Here is a 14844-nt window from a genome sequence, read left to right on the forward strand (position 1 = left end):
GGTAGAAGTGGATCACCTCGCACGGACGAGTATTGAACTGCATGTCTCATGGGACCTTGGTGTCAATCGTCTGATGTAATCACCAACACATTTTATTTCCACCTCTTACTTTTTCCGGCAAAGCTAGGAAATCCTCTCAATTACCTACCCAATTTCGAAAAATGGAGGAGAGAAAGCAAAAGGTCGTCGTTGTCGGTGCTGGCCCGGTCGGGTCATTGGCTGCTCTTTATGCGGCCAACCGTGGTCATGATGTTGAGATTTATGAACTGCGCGGTGGTGAGTCTTGTCTTTTTACGTTGTTGACTTTACAATACATCATGAGTCAAGATTCAAGATGTTCAAGATGTCACTGCTAACTAACAAACACTAAGACCTCCGTGATCCCTCAACAACACCACTCAACTTCACCAGATCCATCAACTTGGCCCTCTCAGAACGCGGCCTCAAAGCTATGCGCCATGCCAACCAGCCAAGACTCATCGATTATGTCAAAGGGGTGACCATCCCCATGAGAGGCCGCATGATCCACGGCAAGCGACCAGATGGAAAATTGTATGAGGAGGCTCAAGACTACGACATCCATGGACGGGTAAGACCCCTCCCCTCGACCCCTTTGCTTTTACAGAGCAGGTGTGTTGATGAATAGATCAGAGCATCCTCGCCATCGACCGTGGCGACCTGAACAAGCGCCTCCTCGACATGCTCGAAGAGATGCCCAACGTCACCTTCTTCTTCAACCACAAGCTCACCGGCGCCGATTTCAAGCGGAACAAGGCCTGGTTCGAAGACCGAGACGAGAGCACCTCCAACCCACGAGACCGAGCCCGCGAAATCGAGGTCGACTTCGACTTTATGATTGGTGCCGATGGCGCCCACTCCGCGGTCCGCTACCACCTGATGAAGTTTTCCCGCATGGACTACCAGCAAGAGTACATCGACACACTCTGGTGCGAGTTCCAGATCGCCCCATCATCATCAGCCAAGTCCAAGTTCAGGATATCCCCCAACCATCTACACATCTGGCCCGGCAAGGAATTCATGTTCATCGCCATCCCATCCAACGACGGCTCCTTCACCTGCACCCTCTTCGCCCCCGCCGCCATCTACGAGCAACTCGAAGAAGCCGCCAGCACCACCACCGGCGGCACTTCTTCCTCTTCCATCCCAGACTTCTTCGACAAGCACTTCCCCGGCGTCACCTCCCTCATCACCCCCGCCGACCTCGTGTCCCAGTTCCAAACCAACCCCCACCTCCCCCTTATCAGCATCAAATGCAAACCCTACCACTTTTCCTCGTCCGTCGTCATCGTCGGCGACGCCGCCCACGCCATGGTCCCCTTTTACGGACAGGGCATGAACGCTGGCCTCGAAGACGTGCGCATCCTGTTTGACATTCTCGACAAGCACGACCGCATGACCAACGACGACAGCAGTCTCGAGGCGTCGCAGCGGGAGCTTGCGCTGGCCGAGTACAGCGCCGTGCGCGTGGCGGATGCGCACGCCATTAATGATTTGGCGCTGCAGAACTACATTGAGATGCGGTCGTCGGTGCTGTCGCCCGTGTATAGGTGGCGCAAGGCGCTGGAGGAGTGGCTGAGTGTCTATGTGCCGAGTCTGGGGTGGCAGACCAAGTACTCGCGGGTGTCGTTTGGGAATGAGAGGTATTCGGAGGTGGTGAAGAAGAGTGAGCGTCAGGGACAGGTGTTGCTGCGCAGTTTGGTTGGTGGTGTTGGTCTGCCGATGTTGGCTGGTGGCTTGTTCCTGTGGTTCAGGTATAAGGGCGCGTTGGGCCGGGCGGCGTACGGGGTGTTTTATAACTTTATGGGGATGGTGTGTAGGACGATTCATGGGAGGAGGCGGTAAACTGGACGTCCTTTCTTGAGGCTGGTGGTGAAGAATTGAGAAAGGAGGGGGTCGTGTACGATTCGGGTGTAGCATTGGCAAATGGTTCTGAAATAGCAAGTTTGTTGCATCTTGAGATGGTGAGCTTTTCGGTTGTCGCTTAGAACAGCTGATGTCTCGTACGCAGGCCGGACCGATCCTTTAATAGAATGCTCACGAATAAGTTCAACTCACCATCCACACATAGAATTCGAAGGCCGCTTTTGCAAGATGGATTGATCAAGACTTGATATCGTCTGCACATTGATTAATATTAGCCAACACTTGCGTGCTCCACCGAAAGGACCTAATGCATGCATGCTAAGTTAACACGCTCCAAAACTCCTTGCCCCAGATAAACGATCGACATCATCACCAAAACCCAATCCCAATGGCCCTGGACCCCCTTTCACCTCTTTCTCTCTCTAATCACCACCCATACCCCCTTTTCCCAAAGCTAAACTCTCCCATCCAACCCCTCCCCCCTTTGAATCCTCTCCACCAATACCCCATGATACCACCCCGTCCTCTCCACTACCGGCGCATGCCCCATCCCCTCCTCAATTAATCCCACTTCCGGCTCAATCATTTTAATCAACTTCCTCCCATGCGGCACGCTAATCATACCATCCTCCGTCCCATGCATCACCAGAATCCTCTCCCTCCCCACCTCATCCGCCATTTTCTGCAACTGCTCGGCCGACTTGTGATGCCATCCCGCCGCAATCAACTGCAACAAAAACCCCTTGAGCCCAAAGCGGGCCGGGTCCAGACGCTTGTGCATCTCCTGCGCCACGTACCTTTGCGCGTTGCTATCGAACTTGAGATATTCCGACCCAGCCGGGCGGGGGATCTTGGGCGAGCGCGGGTTGGGCGGACCGCATTTGGGAGTGGTTGATGGGTCGGGCACTTCGCAGTCGTCTGGCTGTTCGAGCCACGAGAGCGGAAAGAGCTGCCGAGCCGTGTCGGCCATGGAGTGGTCGACGGGCCGGGGCATGAGCATGCGGATGCGATTGGCGATGTTTTCGGCAAAGGTGGTGGTGTTTTCGATGGCGGCGGCTGTGCAGCAGAGGTTGAGGGAGGAGATGGCGGTGGGGATGAGACAGGCGAGTTCTTGGGCGATCATGCCGCCTAGGGAGAGGCCGACTACATGGAGGGTGCGTTCGGTGGGGAGGGGGAGGGGTGGCCCGGAGTGTGATGAAAGGGAGGCGGCAGAAGAGGAGGACGAGGACGAGGAGGAAGGCGGGGCGGGAAGCCATCCGACGTGAACGAGAATGTCGATCCAGTCCCGGGCCATCTCGCTGCTGCTGTAGCGCATGAGAGGCTTGTCGGAGTCGCCCATGCCGCGGTTGTCGATAAGGAGAACGGAGTACTTGTCGCGATTTTGGTGGCCGAAGTAGAGGGTTTGACGCTGCCAGGCGGATTTAAGACCTCCGAGACCCATGATAAACTGCGAGAGTGTTAGTGGTAATGTTGGTTGTGAGGGAAAGACTGAGTCGAGGAGGGCTCATACTAAAACCTTGATGGGCCCTTCACCGTGAATTTCCCAGCTCACGTTGAAGGGCCCGCCGCGCCCGACGGCGACCGGAGCGAGGCCACTTTGATCGGGCTCGAGGTTCCATATCGCCGTGGGAAAGGCTGGGTGCTTGATGGTCTCGGCTACGGTGGGCACTGGAGGCTTGTGCGTTGTTGTTGGGGCCCTGAGAGAAAAAGTGTTAGTGAGTGCATAGTAGGTAGGTGAGCATCTTAACACTTGCATGTTGGAGTATTTTGCTCGTGATGAGAAGAGATATGAACTGGCGGACCCTAGATGATTGTTGAGATGAGACGGGATTGAGGCCAAAGCACACTTTCAGGGCCGAGTAATGGGTAGATAGATGGCTTGGTGTTCGTGGTGGCGGCTCGGTTGAATTGGGAGCACCTTGTCGGCCGGCGTCCACATGTGATTGTGTTGGTCCCCATGGCAGTGACGTACCTCGACATTGAAACGCTCCGATTGGTAAAACGTATAAAAAGTGGGGCAGATTGACAGGCTTGTCGGTCCGGCTCTGACTACGGAGATGTCGTGGGATCATTCAGCGAAAGCGTTGGCGCAATCCCTGGATGATGACTCGCATCGCAAACATGTTGGGGTTCAAGGCAAACCGGGGAAGTCGTTGGTGAAGGTTCCCCCTCTTCCTCCTTTTGATCTGTGGCGAACTAATCCCGGGTCAAGAAGGCACGGTCCGAGTCCAACTATGCAGACCTTCATCGTCTGGCAGCGCCAGGCTGGCTGAATATCAATACTATTACAATTGCTTTTGATGCTAACCCCGCTGGTATCCATCGGGTATTGTTTGTATGCAGGCAACTCTTGTTCAAACACAGTAGAATCAGCCACCCTGAAAGCAGTCAACAACACCCTAACCCAAAACCCTCTTAGACCATGACAAACCCGACACCGCTCAAGTTATCCTCATCCAGCCTGTTCTTCTTATCGACACCACCGTGGATGGGGTTTGCCTTGTAGTTGAATAGGTAGTAGTGAAGCTGGCCATCGCCTGGTCCGAACTTTTGCTTCTCCAAAAAGAGCGCATTGTCCATGAGAGAAAGAGCGTTGAAGACATCAAAGTTGTGGCGCTTGGCGAGGATCAGAGCATCCGCCATCAGATCGTTCAGGCGCTTCTGGAGAGCCCCCTTGTCGAAGGGCTCGGCGAAAGCAGTCTCGGTGGCATAGTAGAACATGTAAGCAGCGCGGATCGAATTGTGCTTCGGGTGCCTGATGACTGTCGACTCGAGAAGGTAGAAGGAGAAGAAGTCGGTGATTTTGCCCGAGGCATCCTACATCAGATTAGCGTACGAGTTCAACTGCCAGGAAAGCGGATCGTAACTGGAAACTTACTTCAACAACATACGAGTAGATGACCTGCTCGGCATAAGAATCCTTCTTATGAAGGAGCCAGTGTTCCGTTTCCTCCCGGTTGAATACTGGGGTGAGGTCGAAACGCTTCAGGTAGCGCTCAAGCAGGCTGTGTACCGCGTCGAGATCCTTGACCTGAAGTTCGCGAAGTCCCTTGGTCGAGGTCTGTTCCGGAAGGGCGTACTTGCGGACTTGGAAGGCCGGCTTGCTGTTTGAAGGGCACGGGCTGAAACCAACCTCGTACAGCTTCTGCCAGTTGAGCGCACGATGGTAGTAGCGGCAAGTGCTGACGGGCCTGGGCAAGACGATGCCACCGGTGTAGATGGCTTGCCAGATACCCTCACGGTTGATGCGACGAGTGATTTCCTTGATGAGGACGGGAGCCAAGCGCTTGCCTCTAAGCTTCTTGTGGATGCAGAGGAAGTTGACCTCGGAGCCTTGGATAACCTTGTCGCGAACGCGGATCTCGGTAGGAACGGCAGCGATGAAAGCGCAAAGAGTGTCACCGCTACGGATACCGACGTGCCATTCCTTTCTCCAGCCAGGAGACATGAGCGACCTAGCGTAATGTCATTAGCACAAGCCATATGGACGCGACTCAAATAACCCTCGCCAAGTGTCACTTACCACTTGAGAATAGAGGTCGAGTACTTGAAACGGAACATGGCCTCGTCGTCCTCCACAAAGTGACCGTACAAGAGCTTCTCGACCTCCTGCATCTGCTTTTCGTCTGTGAGGTCCATGGTGACCCATCGGAAAGGCGCCAGGTTGAGTGGGATCGGCTCATCGGGAATGTCTTCGACTTTTTGGATCTTGAGGGGTCCTTCCTCAAAGATGGCTGGTTTCTCGTCGAACTGGGGCACAGGCTGGGTGGCCCAGAACTTGTATGACGCCATGTCCTTACGGTTCTTTCCACTGCTCGCAAGACCGGTGATGATGTCCTGGATCTTGAGTTTCTTGAAGGCTTCCATCACGTCGGTTGTTCCCGAGCTCCCAGACGCCGCCAGCAGCTCGTTGGCAAGGGCGGGGTTCAGGTCGATGAACTCTTGAATCTGCTTGGGGGTCAAGCCGCTGAGTGCTGACTTGGGGTCTGCCTGCGCCAGCGCCTCCGTCAAGCCCACCTCATCAGAGGGTTCGGTAGAGGCGGACTTGTCCTTGTTCTTCTTCTTGCTCTTCTTTTTGTTCTTCTTCTTTGTGGAGCCGGATCCAGCCTCCTGGGCGGTGCCGTCGGCGCCCTCATCTTCGGAGCCGGACTCGTCGGCGGCGGGCTGCTGAGCTTCCTTGAGGGAAGCAAGAGCCTCGGCGGCCTGCTTCTCCTGGGCCGGGTCAACAGGCTTGGACTCTTCGGTCGGCGGCATTGTTCCTGACGAATGTGATGGATGCGCACTAGGAGAGGGTAGGTGGGGTGCTGTCAAGCTTGGGGTGGTGGTCGTCGTAGTAAAATCGTACTAGTAGAGTCGTGTGGGACTTTTGAAGCTGCCCTCACGTCCAGGGGGAGAGTTGAGAGATGAAAAGGCTGAGGACGGATCGAAGAACTCGGGTGGAAGAGACAGGGAGACGTGGGGAAGGAGAGAGATTGGAGTCTGGGCTTGGGTGTTGACGATGGATACAGTACTCCAAAACAGCTCCAATCCCACCCTGAGCTCCTGTCCCGCTCGGGGGTCGGAGGTTGCTCCTTACTGGCGTGTTGGCGTGTCGTGGCCCAGTTAGCGCATTTTCCATCGTCTCACAGAAGGCAGGGTCAGCGGGGCAAGCGGGGCCCAATTGACCTGTCGCGGGGTCCTCCAAGGCAGCCCACGCTGTCAGGTGCAGGGGACAGCTCGGTACGCACCGAGAGGGAAAAGTGGAGCCTTCAACGGCTTCTAGGTATCGGTCGGGCATTTCATATCTCTACCCACGTTATGTACGACATTGTGCTTACAACCCAATATGAAGGGACCTCTACCATACACAATTATTTTGTTCTCAAACTTCGATTATCGTGACATTCCCTTTGGAGTCATTGTAGACGCAATGATGAAACCAGGGAAAAGCCCGAGAAAATGCTTCGAACTAACACATATGCAGCTAAAATCTGAACTCAAAGTCGATGTCAAGATTGGCTTGGGCTGATTTCCGGTGTTGCTGCGCCACTCACTGCTGCCTTCGCTGTCAAAGAAGCTGACCACTCATCTTTTCTCGTTCATCACTTGAATATTTTATGATCACCGACCATCGCCCAATTTACTTCACCTTTCTTCAACTCTATCCTTCTATCTCTCCTTCCTACTGATGATCATATAACAGTTGACATCTATTATCTACACATTATTTCATCAGAAAACCCTAATCCTCAAGATTGTTATCATGGGGAAACCCTCACCTCGTCTCGGCGTCAGCGATGATGCCGTCTCCATGCGCACTCAACCCGGCGAACACTCACACTCCGTTCCACTTGATGGCACTCTAGATACCGATGCCCCAGAGCTGGACATTGACGACCTCCCGCCCCTCTACGACGAAATCAACGCCTCGGGAAGCAGTAGTAGTGCTCCTCTTCTCCCTTCTGGCGCACCACCCTATATCAACCACCCACACAACATACTTCCTCCCGGAGACTGGGTGAACCACTACAAAAGAGACGAGCCCACCGGCACCGAACTGTACCTCGACTCGCGCCTGGACCACGACCCCAAGTTCCTCCAAAAGCACATCGAGCTATGGTCCAAACAGCCACCCCGGCCTTTTGTCCGCATCCACGGCACACACAAGCGCCGCAGGGACATAACTGACCCTCAAAATGGGCGTCGTAAGAACGACTCGGAGGAAGTTACGGACTTTGACCTGCACATCGAGCTCACCCCCTACCTCTACTCGGACCCTGTCTCGCAAACCTCTCTCATGCAGCTGCGCACCGCCGATAACGACGAGAAAGTTCGGCGCGGCACCGTCCTCCGCAAGCGTGCGCCGGGGGCTAATCGCCATATCGAGGTCGGATTAGCCGAGAAGCCGACGCTGGCCGAGTGGTGCCACCGCTATTGCGCCAGCCACGCCGGACTGAAATGTCTGACGCTGCAGCGGCGCGTGGTTGGGTTCGACGACAAGAAAATTGTGCAGAAGCTGACGGACCTGGTGCGCGCCACCAACTACCGCGGCAGTCTGGAGATCAGTTTCCCCAAGAAGGACGAGTATGTGCATGTGTACAACGATTGCGAGACGAACCGGTGGCGGACGACGCGATGGATCATCTGGCTGTGCATATTCAGCCTCATGTTTATCTTTACGTGGCCGTATTTGTTTTTCCGGACCAAGAGGTTCGAGACCGTGTTTGCGGACTGGCACTTTTCGGTCATGGGCGCGGATGGACAGAGGAAGTATACCAGCATCAGCGAGGACCAGTGGTATAATATGTGGGGACGGGCTATCCATCGTGCGGTCATGGAGAAGAGGCAGTGTACCCTCGATCAACAGGACTTGCTGAACAGCCAGGAGGGCCAGCAGGAGACTTTTGGCCATCCTGTGGTGGACGGAGTGGCGAACTTCGTCAGGGCAGGTGTTAATGCCATGAATGCGGTGAACCGCTCGCTGGGTTGGGGTTATGATGAATTCTGAGGTGTTGTTGATTCCTGACAACGGCACTTTTCTACGATTAACACGAAAAAAGAGGGTGCCCGGCCTTGGTCGGGCTGTCCATAGCCCCCTTTCCCTACGATACGGCGACCGGCTATAAACCGTTGAGGAGGGAACAGTGAAGGTCATGGGGGGCGCTTGATTACTGTTCCATCATTATTTTGGTTATCATTTCCCATCTTCTGTTGGCTTTTGCCACAAGTCCTCTATCATGCATCGAGCGTTACTGTGCGTGTGTTTGTTTGTGATGATGTCTTTTTCATCTAACATGTCCAGTTCCTTGAGTGCATACCGTCCAGTGGTATTCACGGGTCCAGCCGTATGTATCTAGTGAACTGAAAGTCTATTCGTAAATGTCTCCGTATGAGCTACCAATGTGCCATTAATCCCGGCTATGTTCAGGCTGGTCAGCAAGCCCAAATGCCCTCATAACAGCCATTGGCACCGGCGCGTAGTACATGAGATTATTATGTCCTGCATTATCACCTGATTAGCTCTCTCTTCACAACCGCGATCTGACCCAAGCTCAACTTACCACCATAAGGCCATAACTCCTGCCTAATGCACACCCCCTCATCCTCCCACGTCGTCACAAACGCCCTCTCACTCTCCTTCCTCACATCTCCCATCCACCTTTCCACTGTCCTCTTCCCCTTCTCCTTCTCTAACAAGTTCTCCACACAGCTTTCCACCTCCCTCTCCTCCTCCCTTCTAATCCTCTCACGCTCATCATCGTGCTCAACCTCCTGCTCACCCGTTCCATGCTGATTTTCAACCCCCAGATCCGCCTCCACCAATCCCCTCACCGCGCCCTTGAAAAGCTTATCATCTTCGTGGCATGGAATATCCCAGTCGTCTCTGGCGTGAAGAAGCGTCAGATTCAGCCTCCGGCCATCCGTCTTAGCAGACTTTGTCAGGCGGGTAAGTCGCTCAGCGCTGGGCCACTTGTCCACGATGCGTGAAATGAGTTTGTCGAGTAGCCAAGGCCAGAAGGAAAGCGGGCGAAGGACGGGGATCCAGCCGGCGATGGCATAGCCGGAGAGCATGGTGGGGAGGGAGGAGAAGGCAGCTACGAGGATGATTCCGGCAAATTCCATCGGTTCTTCTTCTCTCCTTGCCTGAGTCTCGTGATTATCGTCTCTGTTAGGTTCAGTTCCATCATCCGATGAGCAACAGCCAGGCCCAGCCCCAGAAGTACAACAATACTCGGCAGCAGCAGCAGCCGCCACCGCCGTCCCTAGACTATGACCCAACAACACGATCCTCTCCGGTGGGATCCGCGCAACCTGGGTAGCCCAGTCGACGGCCGCTCTGGCATCTAGAATCAGGCCTTGCTCCGTCGGTGAGCCCGTGCTGAGGCCGAAGCCGCGGTAGTCGATGGCCAGGACATGGATCTTGGACGAGACCGAGGTGAGAGCGTGGAAGGAGCGCGGGCGGATGGATTGCGTGATGTGGCCTGCGTTGCCATGGAAATAAAGCACCAGCCTCGCTTCGGGGTCGTCGCGCAGGAGTTTGAAGTTGACGGTGGTGGTGATGTCTGGCACAAACCCGTCGTTGGAAGAGCGGTCTTGGGCGGCTAGGGCGGATTCATGCCGGACGTAGAGGCCCAGGGGGAGGATGTGCCAGGCGTAAAGGGTCTGGGAGTCGAGGGTGTGAAGGGGGAAGGGGGTTACTTGGTTTTCTTTTTTTTCGGGTATGATTAGTTCTACTTGTTACCTAGTCACACAACGATCTGTTTGTTAAAGATTACTACTGACTTGCAAATCCCCATCGTTCGGGACGGTTGGGGTTATGTGGTGGCCACCAGAGGGTGTTAATTTTGTGTGAATATACGGCACTTACCGAAGAAAGATGAGGATAGTTTTGTCAGCACATTGTGTTTACATTTCTGATTCTTGAGATGATAGTTCTGGTAGTATTTTTCTACGGAAATGATTTTCTTACAATCGTTGAATACACGGAATCGAAACAAGACCGAGAAAAAGAGCGTATATACCGACGGGAACACCAACGGCGAGGGCCGGAACGAGGTAGGCCGCCGAAGACGTCATGATCCCTTGTCATACATGTGAACGAAAGGGAATAGAATGTAATTGTTGTTGGGTGTACTTATGTGTGTATTTTGTTGTTATTATGGATTTATAAGATCAGAACGCTTTTAATCCATTGTAAAGAGCGAGAGACTATGAATCCAAGCCGCTTTGTAAAGATTTGTTGCCTTGTTGGTTGCAAAGTTGGAATGGAATGTTGGTTCCAAGATTCGCCAGAGGAAGAGCTGACGTTGGATGGCAAAGCGGGACTCGGGTTGGGCCCAGTTAGAAGCAGGATCACCGAGGCTAGGGTTATCCGTGTAGCTCTCACCCAATCCTGCCGTCGAGCTGCTAAGGAGCATAATACACTGGGTCCAGGGCGCTTGAGGCTTAATCGCCGTCCCACCCATTGCACAGTCAGCCGCAATTCCCGTGTTGGGCTTACTCACTATCAGCGTCTATCAAGCGTTGCCCGCCAATGGCTTTCCACTCATCCATCTCATGTTCTGTCGCATGAGCATGCCCAACACGCGTTTTCCCTGGATGTCAATGACGAGATGATATTGTCACACATATCGATCGAAGCTCAGGTAGATGACCAGTTCTTATGTCTTTTCCTCAAATTTAATCAGAGATAGCGGAGACACGAGGTGCACCTGCCCGACTGGACGAAGCTGGACGACCAAGGGTAAATAAACTTGGAGGGGACCTCATTCGAACCCGAACCAATCAAAAGGCTGCTTTCCTTTTATTACCCTATCCAGGATCAGTGTCCGCGCAGTCTCCCGTTTGCTAGCGTACGTAGGTACCTCTAGAATAGAGGATGGTAGGCCGATGGTAGTGTAGTGTAGTGTAGTGTAGAGCGGAGGACAGGCCGGCCATTCGGACCATTTACCTACACTAGGCGGAGAGGGGGAAGGGAGTGCGTGCTCATTCCCTTCCCGTCACAGGCACATGAGAGAGGAGACGGGCGGGACTGGAACAAGCCCCATCCTATTATTTATTCCACTTCCGTCTTGTCCATCTCTTCACTGTACATTCATACAACAGAACCTCACCTTCACAACGAAACGAACTCTCATTACGAGTCGCAACACGCTTACTCGTCCACCACCACCACCACCATTACCACCACCACCCACACGTCCACACACGCAGCCGCGATCGTCGTCATCTCCATATTTGGACACCCACCCCCGTCACGCTGGACACGTTCCCTCCTTTTTTGCTTCTTATTCAACCGACACTTCCCATTTGGCACCTATCTCTTTTTGTTCATAATCCCATTTTTCTCCTTCGCGACTGATACCCCCCTCTGCCCCCCAAGACACACGTCATTTTACGCCCTTGATACCACATCCAATATTCACCTTCCCTCGACATTCGCGATTGTCTAGCTCCCGATGCCGATTGCGTAGTGCACCACTCTCACTTCCACATCACGACGAGAAACGTACCGTACCGTACTACCGGGTCGGGTCGCGTGCGTGAAGCCATGACTACGGAAAAGAAGCGCAAGCTGCCTCCTCGTGCCGCGGCGAGGTCTGAGCAGGCCGCCAAGCGAAGACAAACCGACACGCCTCCGACCTCGAGAAAGTCTTCCACTCCAGCGCCCGCGCCCCAAAAGGAGCCCGAGCCCGAGTCCGCTGTGGAGGAGCCGCCCAAGCAGACATTGCCCAGCTCCGTCACAGCAGGGAAGCCGCTTCCTACCGTCGAGGAACCGCAGCCGGAAGATCTTTCGACCAAGGACTATCAGACTCTGCAAGAAAGGTGTGCAGCCCTCTTCAAACCCCCGCGCGTTCATGCGCTTTGGCTGAATCTAACATGACCACTTCGCAGCGGCGTTCTCCACGAGTCCTTTGTCCGATCGCGTAACCAATGGATGACCGAGCAAATATTCGAAAAGTACTGGACGAAGCCGATAAAGAAGAGGGGTGCCGTCATCGAGGAACCCAACAATCCTCCCAAGGACAGCATGGTTAAGCTGGGCCAGGTGACAATCACGGTTGAGCCACATGTCTTCGAGGCGACAATGTTCGCGGTCAAGGACCCCAACCCTCCTCCGCCAAAACCACCAACCGAGAAGCGACCGATCCTCGAATACGGACCTCCGAATGGGGTCATGCCGCCTCCTCCTACACCCAAGCCCAAGTCAGTGGTGGCCTCAACCTCGTCAACACCTACGCCAGCTGCATCAGACGCCAAGAAACCGATCACAACAGAGGCGGATCCAAAGGTCACCTCTCAGACAACACAACAAGCGGAGGCCAAGCCTCAAACACCAGGAAAGCTAGCAGTACACCCGACGTCACAGACACAGCCGACCAAACAACCATCCGCGCAAAGTGCTCCTAGTCCAGCTGCTGCGGCCCCATCCACGCTCGCGAAGCCCGCTGGAACGCCTAGAGGCATCGAATCACTTCTTTCACCATCTCCGTCCTTGGCGGCTCCGCGGGCCCCAACCACAGCACCAGTTGCTGGTGCGCAACCACCCCGACCAGTGCCCGTCCCACCAACCGTTCCACCAAGTGCTGCGACTCCGGCCACCCCCTCAATACCATCTGGTGTCCCCCCAAGACCAGCAACAGGGGCTCCAGCAGCTCCAGCAGCTCCAGCCACGCCAAGAACCACTGCCAATGGCGCCGCACCAGCCAAGCCAGCTGCGGGGGCAGATCCAATCATTCTCATGCTAGCCGAGAAGGCTGGCGAAGACCCTCAACTCCGAGATCTCATGAAGCGGGTGGCCCAGGGGGAGGCCTCCAAGCAGGAACTCGAGCGATTCCAGGGTATCATTGACGCCATCACGTCAGAGAGCAAACGGCAAAGCAACATTCCGGCGCCACCAGCTGCAGATAAGTTGTTTGTCGATGGAAAAACGGTTCAGTACTTTGCGGACGAGGTAGCTGCAATACTTGACATTGTTCTAGCATCCAACCCCAAGCAAAAGTCATCTACTTTACAGCCGCCCAAAGACAGCGATGCTCTCCTGGTCTCGTTAGTAAAGATAGCTCTGGACGATGAAAAGACGAAGGAAATGGTCCGGCGTATAGCCCACAACAAGCCTCAACCCGCCGATGCCACGGATCTTAAGGCGATTCTGGACCTCGCGCATTCTAACATTGGCACTAAAAAGAACCAACAGCAACGACGTCAATCAACGGTCTCGGCAGCGGGATCTTTGAAACAAACCAACGGCGCGAGCAGTGGGACTGATGGCGGTCCAGCAACGACCTCACAGGCCAATGCTGCTGAGGAGAAGAAGACGACGACAGAGAAGGCCGAAAAGGCCACAAAGGAGAAGGGAGAGAAAGCCGACAAGCCATCTGCCCAACAGGCGCTTCGTTCAAAGGGCCCCCCGCCGCCGCCCAAACAACCTGATTATTCGGCCATCGTATTCGAGTTTGCGGGAGGAAACGGTGATCGGTACCTCTTTCCAAAGTTCAGCATTCTGGATTATCAGACTATTCCCAGTAGCAGCGCTAGCAGTACCCAAGGACAGCATCAACAGCAGCAGCAACAGCAGGTGGTGGCGTCATTCCTTATCATCAGGAGGGGAAGCAAAGCAGTATATCCGATGGCGGACCCGGAGCTTGATTACTACCAGCCCATAACTATAAGGTTGTTTACGGCGGCTCCCAGTGGCAAACATGTGCTGGATAATTTGGCAAGAGTAGTGGCGCCGGAGGAGGAGGTCAAGAGGTACATGGACGATATCATGGATACCATGCAACGAAGCGAATACGTTCTACTAGCCATGAGGCTGCCCAGGCCCACTGAGACGGCAGAGAACGGCGAAGGAGAAGGAGATAAGGCGCAGGACGGGGCCGCCGCAGCCGGGTCTGGAAAGGGACAACACGCGAAGGAGAAAGACAAGGACAAGGAGCTGGTGATGATTGATGCTCCATCAAGAGCAGAAGAAGCGGCGGCGGCGGAACTGAAAGCGCCAAAGGCGGCAAGGACGGGGGGAGTGTTGTGGACGACGGCAAACAAGCAGATACCCAAGCCGGAGATTAGGGAGCTTCCACCGAGGCGGAATGCGAGAATTATGCTGGAGACCACGGAGGATGAACAGTACCAGAGTTTCATTCAGACGGTTACCAGGAAGGATAAGGAGGTGGTCAGGTGATTGTTCTTCCTGGAGGAGCGCTGTATTATGTAGATAGTTTTGTCTGTCTGTCTCTGCCAGGAGTTGACTTTTACTTGGCCGTGTCTACTAGGTATTAATGGACTAGTTGATAGTCAACGGGAAAGTCTGGCGTGCTTGGTGCGGCTGATTGATGTGTTCCATGATATGGGATGAGGAGATACACTACAAGTAGACGTCTGGTTGTAGCTTGACTACCGTTTCTTCACAGTCGTTGAAGGTTTGTAACAGTGTTGACAAGGGCAAACGAAAGGGAGGTTATCACGGTGCAGCGCTCTCTT

The 14844-nt window shown here is 54.3% G+C and overlaps 5 protein-coding genes across 5 annotated transcripts; 3 read left to right on the forward strand and 2 right to left on the reverse strand.

Moving 5' to 3' along the window:
* Positions 1-149: 149 nt before the first annotated feature.
* On the forward strand, positions 150-2072 carry NEUTE1DRAFT_66569 (uncharacterized protein; the record flags this gene model as incomplete). Its single annotated transcript, XM_009854715.1, has 3 exons — positions 150-276; positions 372-589; positions 652-2072. The coding sequence occupies 3 exons, from the start codon at positions 162-164 to the stop codon at positions 1861-1863; spliced, it is 1545 nt and encodes a 514-aa protein (XP_009853017.1).
* Positions 2073-2120: 48 nt separating this feature from the next.
* NEUTE1DRAFT_123655 (glycylpeptide N-tetradecanoyltransferase) lies at positions 2121-6323 on the reverse strand (the record flags this gene model as incomplete). Its single annotated transcript, XM_009854716.1, has 5 exons — positions 2121-3331; positions 3395-3581; positions 4316-4701; positions 4763-5339; positions 5408-6323. 5 exons carry the CDS (start codon positions 6136-6138, stop codon positions 2339-2341), a joined length of 2874 nt encoding a protein of 957 aa, XP_009853018.1.
* Positions 6324-7048: 725 nt separating this feature from the next.
* On the forward strand, positions 7049-8586 carry NEUTE1DRAFT_66576 (uncharacterized protein; the record flags this gene model as incomplete). The annotated part of the gene is made up of 1 exon (XM_009854717.1): positions 7049-8586. One exon carries the CDS (start codon positions 7127-7129, stop codon positions 8369-8371), a length of 1245 nt encoding a protein of 414 aa, XP_009853019.1.
* Positions 8587-8720: 134 nt separating this feature from the next.
* Positions 8721-10917, reverse strand: NEUTE1DRAFT_66579 (uncharacterized protein; the record flags this gene model as incomplete). The annotated part of the gene is made up of 3 exons (XM_009854718.1): positions 8721-8863; positions 8925-10070; positions 10869-10917. 3 exons carry the CDS (start codon positions 10915-10917, stop codon positions 8772-8774), a joined length of 1287 nt encoding a protein of 428 aa, XP_009853020.1.
* A 997-nt stretch (positions 10918-11914) lies between these two features.
* Positions 11915-14663, forward strand: NEUTE1DRAFT_85265 (uncharacterized protein; the record flags this gene model as incomplete). Its single annotated transcript, XM_009854719.1, has 3 exons — positions 11915-12189; positions 12259-13622; positions 13692-14663. The coding sequence occupies 3 exons, from the start codon at positions 11915-11917 to the stop codon at positions 14543-14545; spliced, it is 2493 nt and encodes an 830-aa protein (XP_009853021.1).
* Positions 14664-14844: the final 181 nt, after the last annotated feature.

This window comes from Neurospora tetrasperma, assembly GCF_000213175.1.
Source record: "Neurospora tetrasperma FGSC 2508 unplaced genomic scaffold NEUTE1scaffold_5, whole genome shotgun sequence".
NCBI lineage: Eukaryota > Fungi > Ascomycota > Sordariomycetes > Sordariales > Sordariaceae > Neurospora > Neurospora tetrasperma.